The sequence below is a fragment of the Sphaerodactylus townsendi genome, linkage group LG12 (assembly GCF_021028975.2).
Source record: "Sphaerodactylus townsendi isolate TG3544 linkage group LG12, MPM_Stown_v2.3, whole genome shotgun sequence".
Lineage (NCBI taxonomy): Eukaryota > Metazoa > Chordata > Lepidosauria > Squamata > Sphaerodactylidae > Sphaerodactylus > Sphaerodactylus townsendi.
The window spans coordinates 29,229,786-29,251,621 of record NC_059436.1 but is presented as its reverse complement, the minus strand read 5'-3'; the positions used below and the strand labels follow the sequence as shown (position 1 = coordinate 29,251,621).

At 44.9% G+C, this 21,836-nt stretch overlaps 1 protein-coding gene across 1 annotated transcript in view; it reads right to left on the bottom strand.

The window, feature by feature from the left end:
* Positions 1–21,493, bottom strand: part of ANTXR1 (ANTXR cell adhesion molecule 1) — a 136,689-nt gene extending 115,196 nt beyond the window's left edge. The window contains exons 1-3 of the mRNA XM_048512724.1: positions 20,970–21,493; positions 5,859–5,930; positions 3,062–3,133 (exon numbers count right to left, since the gene is read on the bottom strand). Coding sequence (XP_048368681.1) covers positions 3,062–3,133; positions 5,859–5,930; positions 20,970–21,214 — 389 coding nt within the window. The 5' untranslated portion in view covers positions 21,215–21,493. The remainder of the gene's footprint in view (positions 1–3,061; positions 3,134–5,858; positions 5,931–20,969) is intronic.
* Between the last annotated feature and the right edge of the window lie 343 nt (positions 21,494–21,836).

Genomic DNA, 21,836 nt, shown 5'->3' with positions numbered 1-21,836 from the left:
GGCCGTGTTTGGATCAGGACCAGACAATCCTTACAATTGGTTGAGAGGCTAAGAATGGCAGCAGGGAACTCTTCAGTCCAGATCTTAACTCAGCGAAGAACTCACCAGGGAGGGCATTCAGGAAAGTGCTACCATCCTTTCCTACTGAAATACATGGATAACAATACTGCCTGTTGGTGGTAACCAAAGAAGAGCAGGAAAACGGACTCCTGCTTCAACACTGTCATAAATCCCATGACTGGGTCTTAGCCATGTGGGATGCCACTGTTCATCTCCCAGATCAGGTTTGACAGAGCAGAAATGGGAAAGAGGCGTTTAAATTTTAGCCATAATCTACCATGCCTAAACCAGGCTTGTCACCTACTTTGCAAATCCATCTCCAGAATTCAAATGAGATAACGTTACGTGTTTGCTTTGGTTTATTCTCTGAAGCCAAGGCCGAAGCCCGCTCACCGTCACCCTTCCTCGGACACGTGTATCTGTGAGTTTTCTTCCAAACCCATTCATTTGCGTAAAATGGAAAAAAGTAGTAGTCGTAACTAGGTCAAAATTCCCTCGCGTGATGCTCTCACCCTGATACAGAAATCAGAATTGGAGTGCCATTTTCCAAGTGAGCCACATTGAGACACTTCTGCTGCCAACCAAAACAAAAGCCTCCCAAGTCCCACCTAGATTTTGGCTCACACAGCCCTGTCATTCAGCCTGAAATCAGTACCCGGTCAAGAACATGGAGGAGTGTGACTCTCATGAGAGAAAAGTTATGTGTGGATTTCCCTGACACAGTCACCCTTCCCTGACACAGTCACCCTTCCTCAGACACGTTTATCTGTGAGTTTTCTTCCAAATCCTTTTTTTTTTGGCGTAAAATGGAAAAAAGTCGTCGTAACTAGGTCAAGCCCTCGCATGTTGCTCTCGCCCTGATACAGAAATCAGAATTGGAGAGCCATTTGCCAAGTTAGCCACTTCTGCTGCCAACCAAAACAAAAGCCTCCCAAGTCCCACCTAGATTTTGGCTCACACAGCCCTGTCATTCAGCCTGAAATCAGCACCCGGTCAAAAACATGTAGGAGTGTGACTCTCATGAGACAAAAGTTATATGTGGATTTCCCTGAAACAGGTATTCAGGACTTTTGACATATGCTAAAAGGAAGGGGCCTCAAAAAGGGATTGGATACATGCATGAAAGTTAAGTTGATCAAAAGCAATTTGGCATGACTAGCTAAATGGTACCTTCATGTCCAGAGTCAGTATACCTCTAAATACCAGATGCAGGGAACAAACAATTGCAGAGGGCTATTGTCTTCTAGTTTTGCTGAAAAGCTTCTCCTACTATGTCAGACTATACATGGAAGCCATTGAAGTCCATAAACACTGAGACAATTTCAACAAAAAGGAAGAGAGTCTGAAAATCAACAAAACCTGGCTAGCAGTACTAAAAAACACCAAAACCAAAAACCAGAGACATTCAAATGCAACTGCAAATGAACTCTACCTGGTCACATACTGATGCAACTGCAAATACAAAAGTAACAGCAGTTGAACTTTTCCCAGACATGTGTGCCTCACCCCCACCACACAATCACTTCCAACTGTACCATAGACAGAAACACATCTTATGGTCCCATGCCTCTAAAGATGTCAGCCTTAGATGAGGGCAAAACATTGGGGGCAAGAGCTACCAGATCACAGCCACATAGTCCACAAAAGCCACAATAGCCTGTTACATATTTCCCCACATGTGCTCAAACAGACATACACTGTGAGCTCTGTCCTCAAAATGAAATCCAAACACAGGAGGGCCCAGCTTGGATCAGACTGCAGCTTACCAGGAATGGGGCTTCACCCTATCCTGGTAGAAGACAAAACAGAGGAAGCAAACTCCCCAGTAGGGAGTTTATGGACAATGCTTGCAGTACATCAACAACTGGGAAATTGCTTGTGAGAACCAGGTTAGAATGAGCATCTCCGATACACAGTACCAAAGTCTGCACACATTTTGCCTCCATCCATTACAGAAAGGATTGTGACATCCAGCACGGTTCCCTCTTTCACTCCTTTACCTGTTGACAGTTCCAAAAGGGATTATGGAAGAACAATTCCTTAAACATTGAGCCCCAAGAGTTAGATCTGTTAGCCCCCACCTCTGCTGCCCCCTCAAGTGTGGGAGCTACCTCACTTTGCCTCCTGACACAGTTGCCTGTGAGACTCTTCAGGACAGCTAGGGATCAAGTGAAATCTACTTAAAGATAGCACAGTCAGTGGGGCAGGACAGGTGTGCAAGGATGTCAGATGAGGGTATATTCATCCAATTCGAAAATATTTGTGCCTGATGAGATTTCTGGCACTTCTGGCACAGACAAGCTGGTGAGGACTGTAAGTAGACACACAGGGAAACCAAAGCCCCTGGCCACAATTCCACTCTTCATTGCTCATCTGTGTTTAATTTTCCTTGCTCCTTCCCCTCCCAACCCAAGGGAAAATTAGCTGCTAAGTAAAAAGATAAGCCGAGACAAAGAAGCCAACAACTCTTTCTACTATCCCTTTTTCCCCTTGCGTAGGAGTGGGGGTGGGGAGCTGGGGAGCTTCTAAAGTCTGGACAAGCAGAGCTTGTTTGCTTTTTGCATAGATTGGGTCATGATTCAGCCAGGGACTAATTCAGTTTCAGACTCAGTATGGCTGGGTGTTGTTTATCCCAGCAAGGGAAAGGGTAGTTGACTGTTTGTTGGTTTTTTAAGTGTAAGAGGTTTCAAACGTGCTTCTGAAAATGTGGCTGAGATGGCTCTTGGGACTTTGTTCTGTTGCTCTATCTGACATCCTGCAAAATGACACTGGACTTGCAGAGGCAAATTTCTCTTTCCTTTCCTTTCACGGACTATGTTTACACCCACAGAAGACACATTCTGGTGAGATTCAAATAATTTGACAACTGATTGTTTACAAGCACCATTTTAACAACCGGTTCCGCCAAAGTGGTGCAAACCTGATGAATCCCACCACTGGATATGCCTTATCCCAAGTGCCCAGTTCACCTCAGAGCCTTATCATTTCCATTCCCTCTTACCTGTCTTCAGTAAGCCTCATTAGAGTTGAGCCTCTAGTGGAGAATACAATGAAGGACATCCTCAGCTGGGGGCTGGAGAAAGAAAGCACAGGAGTTACAGTCTTGGTCCCAGTTCACACATGATGGGTGTACATCGCTCGATTTCTCCATACTTGGATTTCTGATGGTTGAAAATGTGACATCTCGGACTCTACTATAAAGGATGGAGAAGAGTTGAGGAAACATGGAAGTCCTGCACGCTGAGTTATAATTGTGATGGCCCATTCCATTCTTAGTCTTGGTCCTCCTCACCCCAACCCCACATCCAATTCCTGGCATCAATCACTCTGAGTGGCTGTTCTGCTAAAAGGACACATGACCTGTGGCATAACTTTGGGTTACGTACTTGGGGGCAGATGATTCTGGCTTCACTTCCAGAATTCATACAATCTCCTCCCTCACTCTTTCACAAAAGGTCTGTACCCACACAGGAGGGCTCCTCATCCTAGGCATGGAAAATATCTGAACAAACCCAACACAGTCTCTGTAGGAGGTTCATGTTGACCAAGGCCTCCACAAAATATAGCGAACCTTCTACTCAGCCACAAACTTCTACACAAACTTCTGCTTATTTCTATGTCAGAGTTATTTCCTCAGGTATGTGTTCAACCAGGCTGTTACTAGACAGAGATACCCTGGATATTCAGAGGCTACATCTGCTCTGCTGCTTTGAGGAATAGAGGGTAGTACAAATAATGCCACAGCTAGTAAACAATCCTGAATTCAGTATATCCTACTGATGGTAAAACGTACTTGTGCCACAAATGAATGGTCTTTCCCTCTCCACAGAGAAGCCGCCTGAGGCAAGCTAGGGGATCTCTATGAGAATTTTTAGAATCCTCACCAAACTGTACAATTACTAGGATTCTTAGAGAGAAACCATATCACTTATACTTGTAAGAAATTAAGATACATCCTCAGAACAGGACCACAAACATGTCATCAAGGTTAGAACCATACCCGGTCAAATATGCTCAGGGCCAAGGTACACAGTACAATTTTTGGCAAATCAGTCAGTCACATGTCACTCTGCTAGGAACTCATTTTCCAGACATGAACAGATGTAATTCAGGTCAGCAAGACCATGATGGGAGGAGAGAAAGAACTCTCCCATGACATCTTTCAAACCCTGAACAGAAAGGGGTGCTATTTGCCCTACTTGTGGACTACATAATGTATAATAGATACGTTAGAGAAAAAGAAAGAGGAGGAAGAGGAGGAGGAGGAGGAGGAGGAGGAGAAGGAAGGAAGGAAGGAAGGAAGGAAGGAAGGAAGGAAGGAAGGAAGGAAGGAAGGAAGGAAGGAAGGAAGGAAGGAAGGAAGGAAGGAAGGAAGGAAGGAAGGAAGGAAGGAAGGAAGGAAGGAAGGAAGGAAGGAAGGAAGGAAGGAAGGAAGGAAGGAAGGAAGGAAGGAAGGAAGGAAGGAGAAGAGGAGGAGGAGGAGTTTGGATTTATATCCCCCCTTTCTCTCCTGTAGGAGACTCAAAGGGGCTTACAATCTCCTTTCCCTTCCCCCCTCACAACAAACACCCTGTGAGGTGGGTGGGATTGAGAGAGCTCCAAAAAGCTGTGACTAGCCCAAGGTCACCCAGCTGGTGTGTGTGGGAGTGCACAGGCTGATCTGAATTCCCCAGATAAGCTCCATAGCTCAATCGGCAGAGCAGGGAATCAAACCCAGTTCCTCCAACAGCAGAATGCACCTGCTCTTAACCACTACACCACTGCTGCTCCTAGAAAGATTATGTTCCCTCCTTGCAGTCGAGAGAGATCTAGTGCAAGATGGCAAGAGGAGATCAAGACATATTTTTAAGTTATACTGGGAAATTGCTCCAAAAACTCTTCTCAGCTGTGAAGAATGCTATGATGACAGCCAGCATAGTATAGTGCCGTGGTGGCGAACCTTTGGCACTCCAGATGTTATGGACTACAATTCCCATCAGCCCCTGCCAGCATAGCCAATTGGCCATGCTGGCAGGGGCTGATGGGAATTGTAGTTCATAACATCTGGAGTGCCAAAGGTTCGCCACCACTGGTATAGTGGCTAAACTGTTGGTCTGAGAACACAGGTGTCAAACTTGCGGCCCTCCAGATGCTATGGACTACAGTTCCCATCACCCTCTGTCAGCATGATGCTGGCAGGGGATGATGGGAACTGTAGTCCATAACATCTGGAGGGCCGTGACTTTGACACCTATGGTCTAAGATCTGGAAGACCCAGGTTCAAATTCCCATTCTGCCATGGAAGCTCACTGGGTGGCCTTGGGCTAGTCATACACACTCAGTCTAACCTACCTCACAGGAATGTTGTGATGATAACATGGAATAGAAGAGAATGATGTAACCTGCTTTGGATCCCCACTGGGGAGAAAGCAGGGAATAACTGAATACAATAAAATAAATATATAAATGACTAGTGAAAATCTACCGGGTTTCATTTACACAGAGAAAGCAGGAACCAAGCCCAGAAAGATTCTAAGTGGTGTAATTCTTCATGAAACGTGACAGTCATAACTGAAGGCCCAGCTGGGTAGGCCCACTCCATTCCATGCACATTTACTTAGGTGCATGTTCAATGGGGCTTACCCCTTAGTAAGAGTTGGAGCCTTAAGGGTACTTAAACACATAGATATCATTGGCTTCAGCATGCATAACTTTACATTGGGCCATGGCTGGGAAACGTGCACACTACACACCACTTCTCCCATCCACCCAATCTTCCACGTTTTGCTTCCGGCTATCAGCAGGCCATCACTTCTTACCTTATAAATTTGTGAGCCAGATGTTCCACAAAGTAATAGATTTCACTCCAGTGGTGCAGGACACTTCCTGATCTGGAAAAAAAATAGTTCCAGGGGATACTGGTTTAATTAGAGAAGCATTCAGGTCCTCTGTTGCTTCACTGCAATACATCTGGATATCTGTGCAGCTCATCAGGTCCAAATCTGATCTACTGCTAAAAATCCCGCAAGCGTTTCCTTGGAAGAAAGGGGAGGTGAAATGCCCATATTTCACATACTGCTCTGCAAAGCACGTGCTCAAGATTTATGCTCCGGGTGAGCACTGGGGACTGCTTCTCAACAGACCCACTGTACGGGACCTTAAACTAGACATCATACAAATAACATAAAGGCAGGCAGGAACAGAATGGCTCTTGAATGTACCAGGGCAGGATAGCAACACCACCAGGAGCAAGCCAGGCCAGGCCACAACAGCCCAAGCAGTGAAACAGGGACCACTCAGTTTAGATCTGCCAGCAGGAGGAGCCTACTCCTGTTGTCAGTCACATTGCAAGAGAGCACTTTTCAGGAGCCAGGACTCCTGGCAGGTCCCTGGTGGCAAACCAGGGAGTTTGCTTGCAATACATCAGGGCAGAGCACCAGCATGGTGTAGTGGTTAAGAGAGGCAGACTCTAATCTGGGGAACCAGGTTCAGTTCCCCACTGGTACACATGAAGCCTGTTGGGTGACCATGGGACAGCCACAGTTCTCTCTCAAACCACCTCTGAACTTCTCGTCTTGAAAACCCTACAGGATCACTGTTAAATCAGCTGTGACTTGAGTAGGGTCCTTGTAAGTCAGCTGTGACTTGATGGTGCATGCACACACACACACACACACATATATATCTGGGCAGTCTTTCCAAGGCCACCAACAAAATCAATTCCAAACTGTGCAGGGTTATAGAGGGCAGCCAGTTCCTGTTTGCTGTCTGGGATGTTAAAATGACCTAGCAACATGCCAATCCCGGTGCCCCTGTGGCACAGCTAGCCTTGAAGTAGCCACTCTGCAACCCTGGGACACATGTCTGTGAAGAAGCAACATTTTGAATTGGGGAAGAGACAGAGAACTGCTGTGAGGCAGTTGAAGCATCTTGGGATGCAAGCTCTCTTGGGGGGGGGGGGCGGGATCTGAGGTGGAGTAGCAGTTCTGCTGCCCTGTAGCAGCATCTCCACACCTCGTCCCGTGTAAAGCTTGTATATTAGTCAATAAAGCAAATGTCATCAATATTTTGTGCTCTCTGTCTCTCTCATCCAAAGGGGTTTGCCCCTCAAACTTTTCACCACACAGGAAACAGGATGAACAGAACAGCAGCTTATGTAGCCACAGAAGATCCATAGTGAGAGGAAGTAGCTCTAAGCCAGAAATCAGATGTTGTGTAGAGACATCTATCCTGATCCGGACAGCTCCAGAGCAGCTCAGAAGCTAAGCAGGACCAGCCCCAGCTAGTATTTGGATGGGCAACCTCCAAGGAATACCAAAGTTGTGACATGGAGACAAGCAATGGCTTGCTGAACATCTCTTGCTTGAAAACTCTATAGGGTTGCGTACACACACATAGACATCACAGTTAACCAGGGTGAAGGAAATATGCAGCTAAAGATAGGTTGACGCATGCTCCTTTCTTCTCCCTTTTCACACAGTGAATCACGGTTAACTAACTCTGCTTTCCTGGGATATATTAATGCATGTACAAAGGTTAATTGATGTTAATTTTCTTCTAATTTAGAATCCCGGGGGGAGGGGCTAACTCAAGTTAATATGTGTGCTTGCATCAGTAAGTCACCAGGGTTAGTTTTCGATTGCAATCCTGTGTGCAAAAATGGAAGGAAGATTAGCAAGGCACACGCATGAGCCTAGAAATGAATGGGTTCGTTCACATTTTTACTGAAAAGCAGTTAGGGGTGATTTCTGGACACAGCTCGAGAGTCCATCTCACTGTCCTTTTGGCAGCATGGAACCCATGGGACAGAGCATCTACTAACTTCAGACTGAGGACCACAAACGAAACACATGGCTGTACATTTATTTTAAAAATGGATGCAAGCACAAAACTAATTTAGGGAAGCACAGGATGCAGGCATGGGCAAGTTGGGATTTGTTCCAGCCAAAACACAGTGAGTGTCTGCAGTGAAATAAAAGATCAACAAACATATCTGAAGGTAATCTTGCTTCAGTGCCAATCAGGTCGAGATGGGCAGAATTATGTACAACTCATGTAATTTAACATATTATATTCATCTTTTAGTGTTCTTTCTTAGTTATTACCACCCTTCGTTTTGCATTAATTTTATATAACCTAGTATCACCCCATCATTTATAAACATTTAAACCTACAGAATTGATTGTCTAAAATGTATATCCATAGCACTACATAACACACATCATTTATAGCAAACCTCTATTTTCATTACAACCTTCAATGTACATTATTAGCTTTCCAAAAACTTAATTAATGCATAAAATCTTTTCACTTGTCTAGATGACTTTTTTTATTGCAAACGTCAAACTTATTCCTGTATCATGTCAGTGCCACCTTTCAAGTAGTGGTCATACTTGCACATTTGAAATCAACATACTCGGTGATTCACATAACCAACCACACACACACAGTGCGCGATAGGGTATCCAACTCTGGGTCAGGAAAGTCTTGGGAAAGGGGAGGAGGCGGCTGAGGTTTGAGGAGGGGAAGGACCACAGCTGGACATAATGCTATAGATCACAGGTGTCAACCTCGCGGTCCTCCAGATGTTCATGAACTACAATTCCTATCAGCCCTTGCCAGTATAGCCAATGCTCATATTGGGAGGAACTGATGGGAATTGTAGTTCATGAACATCTGGAGGGCCGCAAGTTTGACACCTATGCTATAGATCCACCCTCCAAAGCAGCCAATTTCTCCAAAGGAACTGATCTCTGTCATCTGGAGAGCAGTTGTAATTCCAGATCTTCATGCCCCACGTGGAGGTTAGCAGTCAGAAAGGGAAATCACTGCCACACAGAACTACTTGAGGTTTCGGGACAGGAAGACATCATGCCAACGGTGCAGCATTACTTCTGGGACAAAGCCAGATGTGATGTCACAGCGCTGGCATGATACTTTAGGTCCATCCCCTCAAAAAAACTCTATGGTAATCCATAGACTTGGGGGATGGGATGGGCTCCAGAACCATACTTATTGCCACATTTTGTACAAAATGGAGTTTTGAAGAAGTCTCAAAGGCAGGCCTACATAGAGTGCATTACAATAGTCCAGTCGGATTAGATGTTATAAAAACTGGTAGGCAAGGCAGTGCATGAAGGATAACAATATGACTCGCTGCCAATCCTCAAACACCAGTGGAAGGTTTAAAATCATCTTCTCCTTTCCTCTTAAACTCCTGGAGCAGGACACTGGAAAATACAGGCCAGTGGTCTGATCCTGGCCGGCAGAACACATCACAATGGAAAGAAGTTTCTACATCTCTTTCCTCTACAGTGAGGCAGCTGAGCATAAGAAACAGTCATGGTGTATAGAAACACGGATCCCTTTTCCACAGCTTAGAACTGTTATGCATTTTTTAAAATTCACTGTTCCGGCATGACCAACGTCAGCCCCCTATGCTTGATGGTAGCAACTTGGGGTCCAGCTGGAGTGAGGGCTTAACATTTCAGTGGTTTTGGACGCAGCCCCGCTCAGTTGCACTCCACTTTTGAAATTTGCCACATAAGTACAGCTTCAAGCCTTTTTTTCTCCCCTTGGAACAAGAATCCAAACATCTAAAATTACAGCTCTTTTTTCCATGAAACCTACCCACACATCTCTTCACCCAGAAACGCTTTGCCACCACTAGATGGAATGCCAGCAAAAAAAATATATCTCATTGCTTTTAGAGGCGCATGCATCCTTCCCCTTCTAGATGCAGGATTTAAAATCCAAAAGGCAAGATCCCAACTATTCTCACCCACCCCCTCCAAATTCTAATGACAGCCAAAAGGAAACACCAAGTAAAGGCTGATCAAGAATCTGAGATTTGTGGTATCGTTGTTTTTTAACAGGAACAAAGGAAGGGGGCGAGATAAGAAATTTAATCACAGTCCATAGAACCTGTTGGATTTGGCATTTACTGGAGCCAAGGTTCACCAGTGTCCATCAGGGCCAGATCAAGGTAGAGGATGAGGGGACACCTGCCCTGGGCAGTACACAAAGTGGGGCAGCAACAGCAGATTATATACAGAAAAAAATGTGTATAATATTTGGGCGGCATCAATTTGTACTTTTGCCCCCCTTCAAAAAAAAGTTTAGATCCGGTCCAGGTGTCCATCTCTACATCTGCCAGGGCTAAGAGGAGGGTTGCCAATCTCCATGTGAGGCCTGAAGATCTCCTGGAATTCTAAGTGATCTCCAGATTACAGGGATCAGTTCCTTTGGAGAATGGAGGATGGACCATAACTCCCTTGAGCTCATACCTTTCCTCAGACTCTATCTTCCCCAGGCTCTACCCTCAACTATCCAGGAATTTCTCAACCAGGAAGTTGCAGGGAAATATCAAAAGAAAGAAAGAAAGAAAAAGAAAGAAAGAAAGAAAGAAAGAAAGAAAGAAAGAAAGAAAGAAAGAAAGAAAGAAAGAAAGAAAGAAAGAAAGAAAGAAAGAAAGAAAGAAAGAAAGAAAGAAAGAAAGAAAGAAAGAAAGAAAGAAAGAAAGAGAGAAAGAGAGAAAGAGAGAAAGAGAGAAAGAGAGAAAGAGAGAAAGAAAGAAAATTCCCAAGCTGGAGTTGGAACTCCTACTGCCTGGGTACACATACTGTCACCAAGAAACCCCTATACAACCACACAGCACTTGTGTGTGCACTTTTGTTAAATGGTCCCTCTTTTCAGATTAATGAGGTACTTTAAAGAATTAAATAAAAGTAGACATCTTGTCTAAAGCAGTGCTTGGAGTCTAGACTGATGGCCATCACAGCAGGCAGAGATTGATTTTCTGGTATGCCCTCAGCCACTTAAGCTAGCTGAACAGAGATCGATCAGCTGTCCTGAAATTCATAGTCTGAACCTCCAAGGACAGAGTTCATGTCTTCAGAAATGTCAAGCCTGAACACCTGTGGTGATTTTTAAAAGAGATCTCACACCTCTTCTTTAGCTGATCTCCAGTGCAGAACTACTACTACCTTTCCCAAGAGACCTATTAGCCCTGTACTGAAAGAATGGTGTAGTGGTTAAGAGTGGCAGGCTCTAATCTGAAGAACCGGGATTGATTCCCCACTCCTCCACATGAAGCTTGCTGAGTGCAGCCTCTTTCAGGACTGTCCTGTAAGAGAAGTTGGGCTAGTCACAGTTCTCTCAGAACTGTCTCAAGAATGCAGAGGAAGGTAATGGCAAACTACCACTGAACATCTCTTTCCCCTAAAATTCTACGGGGTCACCATAAGTCATCTGTGACTTGACAGCACACACATATACACACACAATTATATAATTATGCATTTCTGTGTTTATTTAAAAATGTCCAGATGATAGGATATTGAAAATACTTTATGACTTTATGTATCAGATTTTATATCCTTTACTTTTACTGTGTAACTCTTTTTTTAAAAAAAACCAACACACAGTACAAGCAAAGGAAATGCAGCATCATGACAGCAATATGAATAAAAAGACATGAATCAAAGAGAAATTCAATAAAAGCATTCATAGGGCAGTGATCAGAGGCAGCTCTATTCATTGCGGCCTCCCAGCTAACAAAAGTAGACTTCAAACAGGACTATGCTAGTGATGTCAAGGAAACTTTTTAAATTTGAAACCTGACACAAGTGAATATCATTAGTGCAGTACTGAAAATAGGAAGCTAACATCTGAAATAAAGGATGTAATGTCATTCTGTTATGTATTGTCGAAGGCTTTCACGGCCGGATTCAACTGGTTATTGTGGGTTTTTTGGGCTGTGTGGTTGTGGTCTGGTACATCTATGTTCCTAACGTTTCGCCTGCATCTGTGGCTGGCATCTTCAGAGGCATATCACATACTGGACACAGTGTGTAACAGGCTCCCCTCTGTGATACACCTCTGAAGATGACAGCCACAGATGAAGGCGAAATGTTAGGAACAAGATCCACCAGACCACGGCAACAGCCCGAAAAACCCACATCAATTATTCTGTTATCTTTCTCTTTCAAAAGTGATAATTCTTTTGAAGGTTCGTGTGTGTGTGTGTGTGTGTGTGTGTGTGTGTGTGTGTGTGTGTGTGTGTGTGTGTGTGAGAGAGAGAGAGAGAGAGAGAGAGAGAGAGAGAGAGAGAGAGAGAGAGGCTCATTCCGCACATGCAGAATAATGCACTTTCAAACTGCTTTCAGTGCTCTTTGAAGCTGTGCGGAATAGCAAAATCCACTTGCAAACAGTTGTGAAAGTGGTTTGAAAACGCATTATTTTGCATGTGCGGAAGGGGCCAGAGAGAGAGAAAGAGAGAGAGAGAGAGAGAGAGAGAGAGAGAGAAGTGGCCTGATACTGATATTAAATTATATTTGGTAGGATATATATTTTAATATATATTTGGTAATATATATTTGGTAGTTTGAATATATATTTGGTAGGATAAAACATCAAGAGTGGCAGCTAAAAATCTGTATAGGAAAGGTGAATGAAGATGGAGGACCGGTATATTATTTAATGTTAAATATTATTATATTGCAGCTTGATACCTATGAAAGAATGGCTTTCACCAGGAAAAGATAATGCAAAAATGGCAAAACTTCTGAGCAACAATATCGGCATTTTGATCTAGTTTCATCTAAGAAACTAGCATTGTAAGCTACTTTTAATAACTTCAAATCTTAAGAAGTTGTACTATCTAAAACTCTGTTTTTAGCCCTAGTCTTTCATGCCTTACGTTAGAATTTTATAATAAGCTGCCAACAGATGCTTCTGACCTCAGAGACATACCAATTTGGGTGACCTCAGGCTAACAACTTGTTGAAAACCTTGCCAAATATGGTCTGTCTTTAACTTATGAAGATGGCCATACACCTCCTTTTTCATTATTTTCAAATTAGGGATGAGTGATCAAATTTGATTAGGAAATTTAATGGTTGTTCAGGAAAAAAAAAACATAATCTAAATCACTGTTTTGCCACAGTAATGCTAAAGGGAGCATTGCCAAATTTGTAAGTTTTGCTGCCAGCAATCCTAAAGGAGGTACATTCAGAAGTAAAACCCATTTTATTTAGGGCTTACTCTCAGGAAAATGTTAGGCTTGCAGTCAAAGTAACACGTCCAGATTTCATTAAAATTTGGATTATTTTGAACAAATAAATCCAGTATTATATTGAGAAACTAATCTGGCCAACATTCTACCATATTTGATCTTCTCTGACTTCAAAGAATACTATGAGAATTAACAAATAGTTCATTGGCCTGTAGTCATTTTTTAAAGTTATGAAAATACACCAGCTTGCTGGCCTGCACTTTCCTGTATCTTTGATAGATGACAGCATATCAATACAGCATTTGTTGTTGTTGTTGCTTGTCGAGTCACAGCTGATTTATGATGACTCTGTAGGATTTTCCAGGCAAGAGACATTAAGAGGTGGTTTCCCATTGTCTGCCTCCAAGTCAGGATCCTGGTATTCCTTGGAGGTTGTCCATGATCCATCCAAACACTAATCAGGGCCAACCCTGCTTAACCTCTGAGATCTGAAGAGATCAGTCTACCCTGGGGTTATCCAGATCAGAATAAAGATAATAAAGGTGCCATAGATCCCCTGTTTAACAGATGTGTAAAGTGTCATCAAGTCACAGCTGACTTATGGCAACCCATAAGTGTTTTCAAGAGAAAAGACTAACGGGGCAGTTTGCCAATGCTTGCCCCTGCATAACGACCCTCGTCTTCCTGGAGGTCTCCCATCCAAGTTGTAGCCAGGGCCAAGCCTACTTAGCTTTTGAGATCTGATCAGATCAGGCTAGCCTGGACTATCTAGGTCAACATTAGGTGACATCAACATGTCAATTACCAATCATAAACTGTAGGAATTACCAAATGTAATTGACCTATTGCTAGAGTTTAACATTGGTAACTGACATATCACTGTAATCTAATGCTATGGTGATATGTTACTTGTTAAAGCACAGAAAAACCATCCAGGGCACAAGGGAAATGGGGTCTGCAAGGAGCAAGCAAAATGTGGGGAAACCACCATGTGCCCTATTAAAGCCATCTCCAAACAGCAACAAGATTTGTTTGTGCTTGCTGAGATCCCCAGATTTGCATTAAGTTGGAGCAGGAGACTCACAAAGGTTGGAAACCTCTGTTTGCATACCCTGCTTGATCGGGAAGGAAACCATCACTGGTGAATTATTTTTGGACCTTCACAATCATGGTACTGACACAAGACCTTAAAGCAAGTGGATCTTCTGTCTTGACATCCTCCCTAAATACTTCCTGATAATTCAGAAACTTTTCCCCATTTACGTGTAATTTTCTCTGGATGATTAGAATCGTGGCTTTTTTCTCTGTGTGCATTTTGTGACCATCTGAAGAAACTTGATGTTGTTAAAATAGAAAAGCAAATGTAGGTCACTGTTCTTGACCACACTGTGAATCCCAAAGAGGCTGTTAGCCATAGAGTCAGTTGTGGGGTAGAGGGGAATTTTCTGTCCTGTGGGAAAAGCCACCACCCAGCAGAAAGGTTGGCTTTATTTCTCCTGTGGTATTAAAAGGTTTAAAAAATGGAGTGGCTGCATGGTGGAATCAATGTGGTAAAATGCAAGGAAGCACCAGGGAAGGAGTAAGCAGACACTGCAGGGCCTGTAGCATGTTGTGAGAATCTCACTGTGATCATGAAGTTACTTAACATCTGGCCTGCTGACTTGCTGTGCTGGAAAGAGATATTCTAAAACCACATTCACCTGCGCAGGCACGTTCTTGGGGCTTGCCCAACAAATAACACAGCTAACAGCACAGATGTAAAACACCCTCTGTTTTCTTTTGGAGCTTAATATGCCTCTTTGAATTCTGACCTGTTGAATTACAAAGTTGGCAAATCCATTGAGTCTCAGGTTAATAATGGCTATTTGTGTATTTAGACTGCAGTTCCCACCAAACTGAAATCTGAGGACAATGTTTGAGCAAAAAACCCCCATCTAAATAATTTTCAATGAAAATGTAAATGGTGTTAGACAAGGATGCTTAACAGGTTATGGAGGGGAAACACAGCTTTGCCCGTCAGCCAGTCATGCTTCTTTGACAAATGTACGCAGGTGACACACACACTTGCTATAATGGGTTTCTTGCATCCATCCTTCTAAGTGCATACTTGCAATGCAGGTATGCTGTGGCCCAGCTAAGTAAAGCATGGGGTGTCCTGCATAAAAAGAGAGCATGAAGGCTCAAATGGGCTCAACACCCACCTCCCAGGCCCACTGCAGACGCCTGCAGACAGCTGGGCTGCACCCCGCTCCCCCCGGCCACTTCCAGAAAACATGCTGCTGACCAGAATCACCCCGCTCCTCCCCTGACCACTCCTGACCTGAAGATGTAATGGGTCAATGGGCCCAAAGACAAAAACAGAGATGTTGAAAAACACCATTGCAAAGATATATCTAAACCAGATTTTCATGTGTGACCCTACTTTACGAAAATAATACAAAACGTGCAAGTTCAAATACAATAATTTTGCATCAGAATTATAAAATGTATTATAGTGTAGAACAAAGGAGCTGCTATGCTACAAGACCCTAATCTACACTCAGGTTGCTTCTTAATGCTTTACCACCAGGTTCCCCATGAATGTGTGGTGCACAACAGGTGAGAGGCTTCCAGTGTCTCTCTGCTCCCAAGATGAATCACCCTCCATACCAGGACATGGACCATATTTATCACGTGAAAAGCAGGTATGTATAAGCCACACTCTTGACTGAAGACTTCCCTGGAGACAGGCAGAAAGAGCTGACAGAGATCAGAAAAGTGCTTACCTTAGCTCCCCTTTAGCCAATAATTATCACAGCTTTAACTCCTAGGAACAATAAGTAGCTAAAGAAGAAGTAAGATAAGCTGATTGAAACAACAGATGGAGGGAGAAAGGTGGCTGGAAGCTCTACGGTCTCTGCCATCATGAATTCATGAATTCAGAAGCCATTACATGGGACTAAGGAAGTTCCTATCCTTGGAGAGGGCAGGCATAGAGAGATCGCCCTGATTTTACAAGAACCATCTGTGGGGGGCAGAGTCTGAGCATTCAGGCACCCCACATCCCTCTCCTACAAGTACAGTGTAGCTGTTGAAGTTTACCTTGAACTGCTGGTTGTCCCTCTTAAATGAGAAGAACAAGCATTTCTTTTGCTTGTAAATCATTATTCCATGGGGAATAAATGCATATTTAAAAAAAACAGAATGTCTAGCTAGGGTGTTGGTTGGAAGGGTCTTTCCTAGTATAAGACAAGGGATGTTTTAAGGTTACACTTGCAAGATCTGCACTGGAAGATCTGTCTGCACCCAAGGCCATATTTCGGGGGTCTCATGGGCAACTGCAGTTTTCATGGACCCCTTTCCCACACAATGGCAAGGTGAGCAACCTGGGACTTCTTTCCCACTGCCTTAGACTTCTTCTAAGGTGTTCCATGCAAAGTGAGAATGGCGAGGCTATTGAGGGATGGGGGTTTTTGCTAGTCTTGGACCCATAGGAAATGATCAGTCTCGATAACCTCAGGAGCCAGCCCTACCTGTATGCCATTCCCATGCATTTCTCTCCCTCCTGTTCTCCCTTTGTTCAATTTCCAAGCCACCAAAACACTTCAAATATTGCAAAATATGACTGCTAGAAACAGAGTCTATTATTCAGAGTCAGCAAATGCTTTGTTCGTTGGCAGGATATACACAGAGTGACGAATTTGGGTTCCCTAGTCCAGACTGCGGATTTACATAAACCTGACTGTTAAGTCATCTGCTGAGTAAATAACTAAGGTAGCTTTCTTCATCCTGTGAAGAAATGGCATGAACAGGGACACTCAAAAAGGCCTATTACACCAAAATCAAAGCAGTCAGTGCAAGGAGCTAAAGGAAGTAACTGAGCTAAATAATAGGAAAGTGAATGAATTTTCTCCACCAGGCTGCTTGTTTTCTCCAGAAGATAATGGGATTTGTCTAATGGGATACATCTTAGTCTGTAACCCGCTGCAACTGGAGGCAGCCCCTAGAAATATCCTGATCTTCAATTAGTTTTGTCAGAGCAGCGCTTTGAGTGGAGTGGGGAGGTGGACCAAGTCTTCATCCCTATCCCACAAAGTACCCTACTAATGACAGCCACTGCAGTTAGAATGTCAGACTGGAAGCTCAAAGATTTGAAGTCAAAGAAATAGGCAGAGTGAGAGGGGCCAGGGGGCCCTAAGCCCTGGGTACCACTCCCATGGGTCAGATGGGGAGCTGCGTTAGGCCACCAGCCCCCTTACTCCTTCCCCACCCCCCACCCCCACCACTAAACTGACGCTTGCTCTGGACTGGAGGGCCCAGAGTAGAAGTGGTGGAGTGCCCCTGGTGACTGGGTGGGCCGCCTCAAGGCGCCTCACAGCACTGCAGGGCTGGCAAGGAAGCTGACCTTCCAGCCCAGAGCACCCTGTGCCAACTTCTGTTGCACTGCAAGGAAGGATGAATGCAGGTGAGCAAGGCGCGCATTCGTTTGGTTGCCTGCAACAGAGGGGGTGGGGAGAGCGGAAGGAAGGTGAAGACTGGCCAACAGCCTGCCTGGAGAGTTTCTTATTGCCCCTGCCGGGAATCCCCCCCTCTGATACCCTGCTGCAGCCTTATGTGTGTGTGTGGGGGGGGGGGTTCCCATCCTCTTCTTGGTCTCCCACAGGTTCCCTTCTCTGGATGGCCCCTCTGCTGGCGCGCCACAGTCCACTCTGCAGCTCTCCTTTTGGGGGGGGGGGGTCTGTGCATTTCTTGGAGCATGTGTGTGTGTAATTTAAGAGCCTGGGTCAAGGGACCAGGGGAGGATTTCTGCAGGCAAGCAGTTGGCATGACTCAGCCATAAAGCTCAGACATGTAGTACAGAGCTCGTGTATCTAATCTGGAGGAACCGGGTTTGATTCCCAGCTCTGCCACTTGAGCTGTGGAGGCTTATCTGGAGAATTCAGATTAGCCTGTGCACTCCCACACACACCAGCTGGGTGACCTTGGGCTAGTCACAGTTTCTTGGAGCTCTCTCAGCCCCACCTACCTCACAGGGTGTTTGTTGTGAGGGGGGAAGGGCAAGAAGATTGTAAGGCCCTTTGAGTCTCCTACAGGAGAGAAAGGGGGGATATAAATCCAAACTCTTCTTCTTCATCATCTGTCCCTTATCCTGCTCCCCAAACTCCTGGAGTTGCCAGAAGGCAGCTTAGCATAGGGCCAGTCTCTTTGTTTCAACCAAATTCACCTCATGGTGTAGTTATGAAGATCAAATAGAAGAAGGGAACCAGGTGTGCCTTCCAGAGTTTCTGGCAGGCCAGATCAGTAGCTAAGGTAACATTGGGGTTACTCAATTCACCTGTCCACCTTGGATGAGGAGCCAAGTATGGCCTAGACTAGGAAATGGCTTTGCTGATCACTGCAACAATAGAATCTGGAGAGTGAATGGGGGTGAAGTGATGAAAGTGTTGAACTAGTATCTGGGAAAGCCAAGCTCAAATTTGTCCTCAGCCAAGGAAGGTTACTGAGAAGTCTTGAGCCAGTCATTCTCTTCTTCTCAGCCTAACTACCTCAGAGGTTCAAACAACAGAGGTGCAAACAACAATGCTGGAAGCCATTTCACATCTCCATCAGGGAGAAACGTGAACTATAATTGTGTGCCTTCAAGTGGCAACCAACTCATGGTGACCCTAGGACCATGGGGTTTGCAAGGCAAGAGTGGAGGGGGTCTGCCCCTGGTCTTCTTGGGGTCTCCCATCCAAGTACATGGCCAACCCTGCTTAGCAGACAAGCTCTCACCAGATCAGTGTAGGCTGAACTATCAGGCTACAAAAATGAGATATAATATCTAAAGTAAATAAATAGAACAATGACATCTGGAAGTCATTGCAAAATTCCTCAGAGGGATATTTTTATGAATAATTTTAGTAGTTCTAATACTATGTGACTTTAATAAAAGATTTTACCTGAGATAATGGAATGGTGAAAAAAAGGAAAACTCATAGAAATTGGTAGGCAAAATTCTGTGTTTGAATCAGACAGTGGAGTGCTGACATTTCAGACTTTGGGGCAAAAGTCCATTATCTGAAGTATATATTACCATCTAAGAGAGGTCCACCGGGTTCACAATTACCTAACTACATCACTGTCACAAAGACCTGAGTTCAAATCCAAATCCACCTGTTGTAGACAGGCCCTCAGGAATCAACAGACAGTTTGGACACAGTTATTCAGTGACTGCCATTATTTAATGAGTACGCAAGGCTAGGGACAGAGACCTGCAAACTGAAACACAATGTGGCTGCCACAAGATAGCTCAGCTGCAACCTCTCTTTTACAGCCAGCCTCTCATTCCCTAGTGCAATAACCTCTTGCAGCTGGGTTACTTTAGTCTGGCTCCTGTAAGGACTTAGCATCCAAGTCAGCTCGCCCCATGGCTGCTAAACTGCTACTGCATCTCCTCTGCTGTAACCTAGCCTGCAGTCTCCTCCTGTGTTGCTCCTAGGACTCTGGGGAGGTGACGGGGCTGGCAGGGTCCCTTCTGGCTCATTGTGAAGAGGCTGAGGAGCCTCAAAGCTATACCTTGGTTAGGGAATCTCAGAGCTTGGACCTAGCTGTGGATCCCTGCCTGCATGCTCTGCTGGAGCCTCTAGACCTGGTCCTGCAGGGACTAATGACTGGTCGGGCTCTGCATTTTCAGGGGGTGCCTGGGGATCTGAAGCCAAAATAGTCCCCTCCTCTCCATCTGAGTCTTCCTCCCAGAGGTCCCCCACTAGGCCAGGCTGAGCCATAACACCACCCAAGAGACAATGTCAATGGGCAATCTCGGACCATATACTTTCAGTCTAATGATCTATCCCATAATGAAGATAAAATTGCCACCTTGACTTCTTTGGGGGAAAAGTAGGATTAATATGCAATTGACATTTTTAACAGCTCTGTTTAGCAATCCATACCATTGGGGATTTGAGGCTTATGTTTAGCTCTGCTTAGCAATCCATACCATGGGGATTTGAGGCTTATGTTTCCCAAATGGTAGTCCTCCACTGGCTGGCAAACTTCACTGGAAACTGGAAAGGTTTCAAGGGCAGCTTCTGGATGCAAAACCGGTCAAAACCTCAGCTGCCAAAGCCTTTGTAGTGTCCCCAAAGTAGCTTCTTGGGCACCTGGCCTACACGAAAACTCATTTTTATTCTGTTTTCTGATGTGCCCATTTTCTATTCGTTTTATAGACCATCTTACTTCATATCTAGGCACCAAGACAGACCACCAGTGATTCACATGAATTATGAAGCTACTTATGCAAAATAATGGCTTTGCGTCAACTGCGGAGTAAATAACATGAGTAAGCACTTTGTATCATCTCTGGATACTATTAGAGACAGCGGCAGCCAGGGGGGAGGAAATGTGCCTTTCATTAACTGGAGCCAAGTGATTCAGAAGTGAGAAAACAGAAAGACCTCAAAACAAAACAAAGCCCACGATCCTGTATTCTCCAACACACCGGACCAAATGTCTTTCAAGCTGAGCCGCACGGACCTTCTAGGCCAGTCTGCATAAACAAAGGCATTAAAAACATGGGATCCATTGGGGGGGGGGCAGAGATGGGGTACCCATTCCACGGGGATCTGGACTGAACAGGAACACAGCAGAAAAGATTCCATACCCATCCCCTTTGGAAGAAGTTTTTCCAAAGCTTGGCAACACTCAGGAAAAGCGGGCTAACAAAGCTCTCTCTCTCTCTCTCTCTCCCCTTCAAAGTTTCCCAGCCCAACAGAGCACAGCACTGAAAAAGCTGGGAAAGATAACTGGCCGGAGGAGGGCTGTAAAGAAAGGACTGGTTGAGACAAAAGTTTTAGCTAGGGGCAGAAGTGCCACTTTTAACTTACATCTGCAAGATGCAACAACAATCCCGGTCCCCAAGAGAGCGCCCGCTCCCCCCCCCCCCGCCCCAACTTACTTGTCCAAAATGAAGTACAGGTCGAAGCCTCCATAGCAGGCAGAGCCTCCATTCTCCCGGCTCCTTCCGCCTTGCCCATCGCAAGCGACCAGCGCCGTAGCAGCCAAGAAGAGACAGTGCAAAGCCCACCGCCGAGTTTTGGCCAGGGCCATGGTCAAGATCCCAGCCCGAGAGCGCTCGGCTTTCTCTCCAGGCTTCTCTGATCTGAACGCTGTCTTCTGCAAAGCCCAGCAAGGGCTTCGCATCAGCCCTTGGCCGCAAGTTGTCCTCCAGAAGTTGCAAGACTTTGCTCGGTTTCGGATTTCAAGATGCACAACTGGGCTGGAGTCCGCTCTCTCTCTCTCTCTCTCTTTTCCTATTCAAGAGCCTTCTCCCTCTTTTGCTCAAAGCCGCGCAAAGGAAACATCCCTTCAGTCTGCAATGCAATAAGCGGCTTCCGGACAATTTTTTGCTTTGTCCCAGATTTCAGAGAATGTGGGAAGGCTCATTACACCCCCCCCCCCCCTTTCCATCATTACCGTGGAGAGCCGGGTCCTGGTTCCTTTGTTGCCAATCAAGTGCCAAGGCTGCCACCTAGTGGCCGAAGTGTTTGCGAAGCCATGCAGAATTTACCCGCCAGGAATGCGGGGACCGTCTCCTTTAACTCGGTGGCATTTTCCCAACAGACTTTTAAAAAAATGCAGCCTTCAATCAAGAAGTACATGATCCAACAATAATTCCCCATTATACACGTGCAGTAACTTGCCTATTTTTTAAAAAGCATATTTTCTTATTTTGCATCACTGCAGGATCCTTTCCAGGCCCCACGTTTTTCAGCAATTATTGTGGCAACAAATTGAGTAAATCTAGGAAAAATAATTGCTGCAT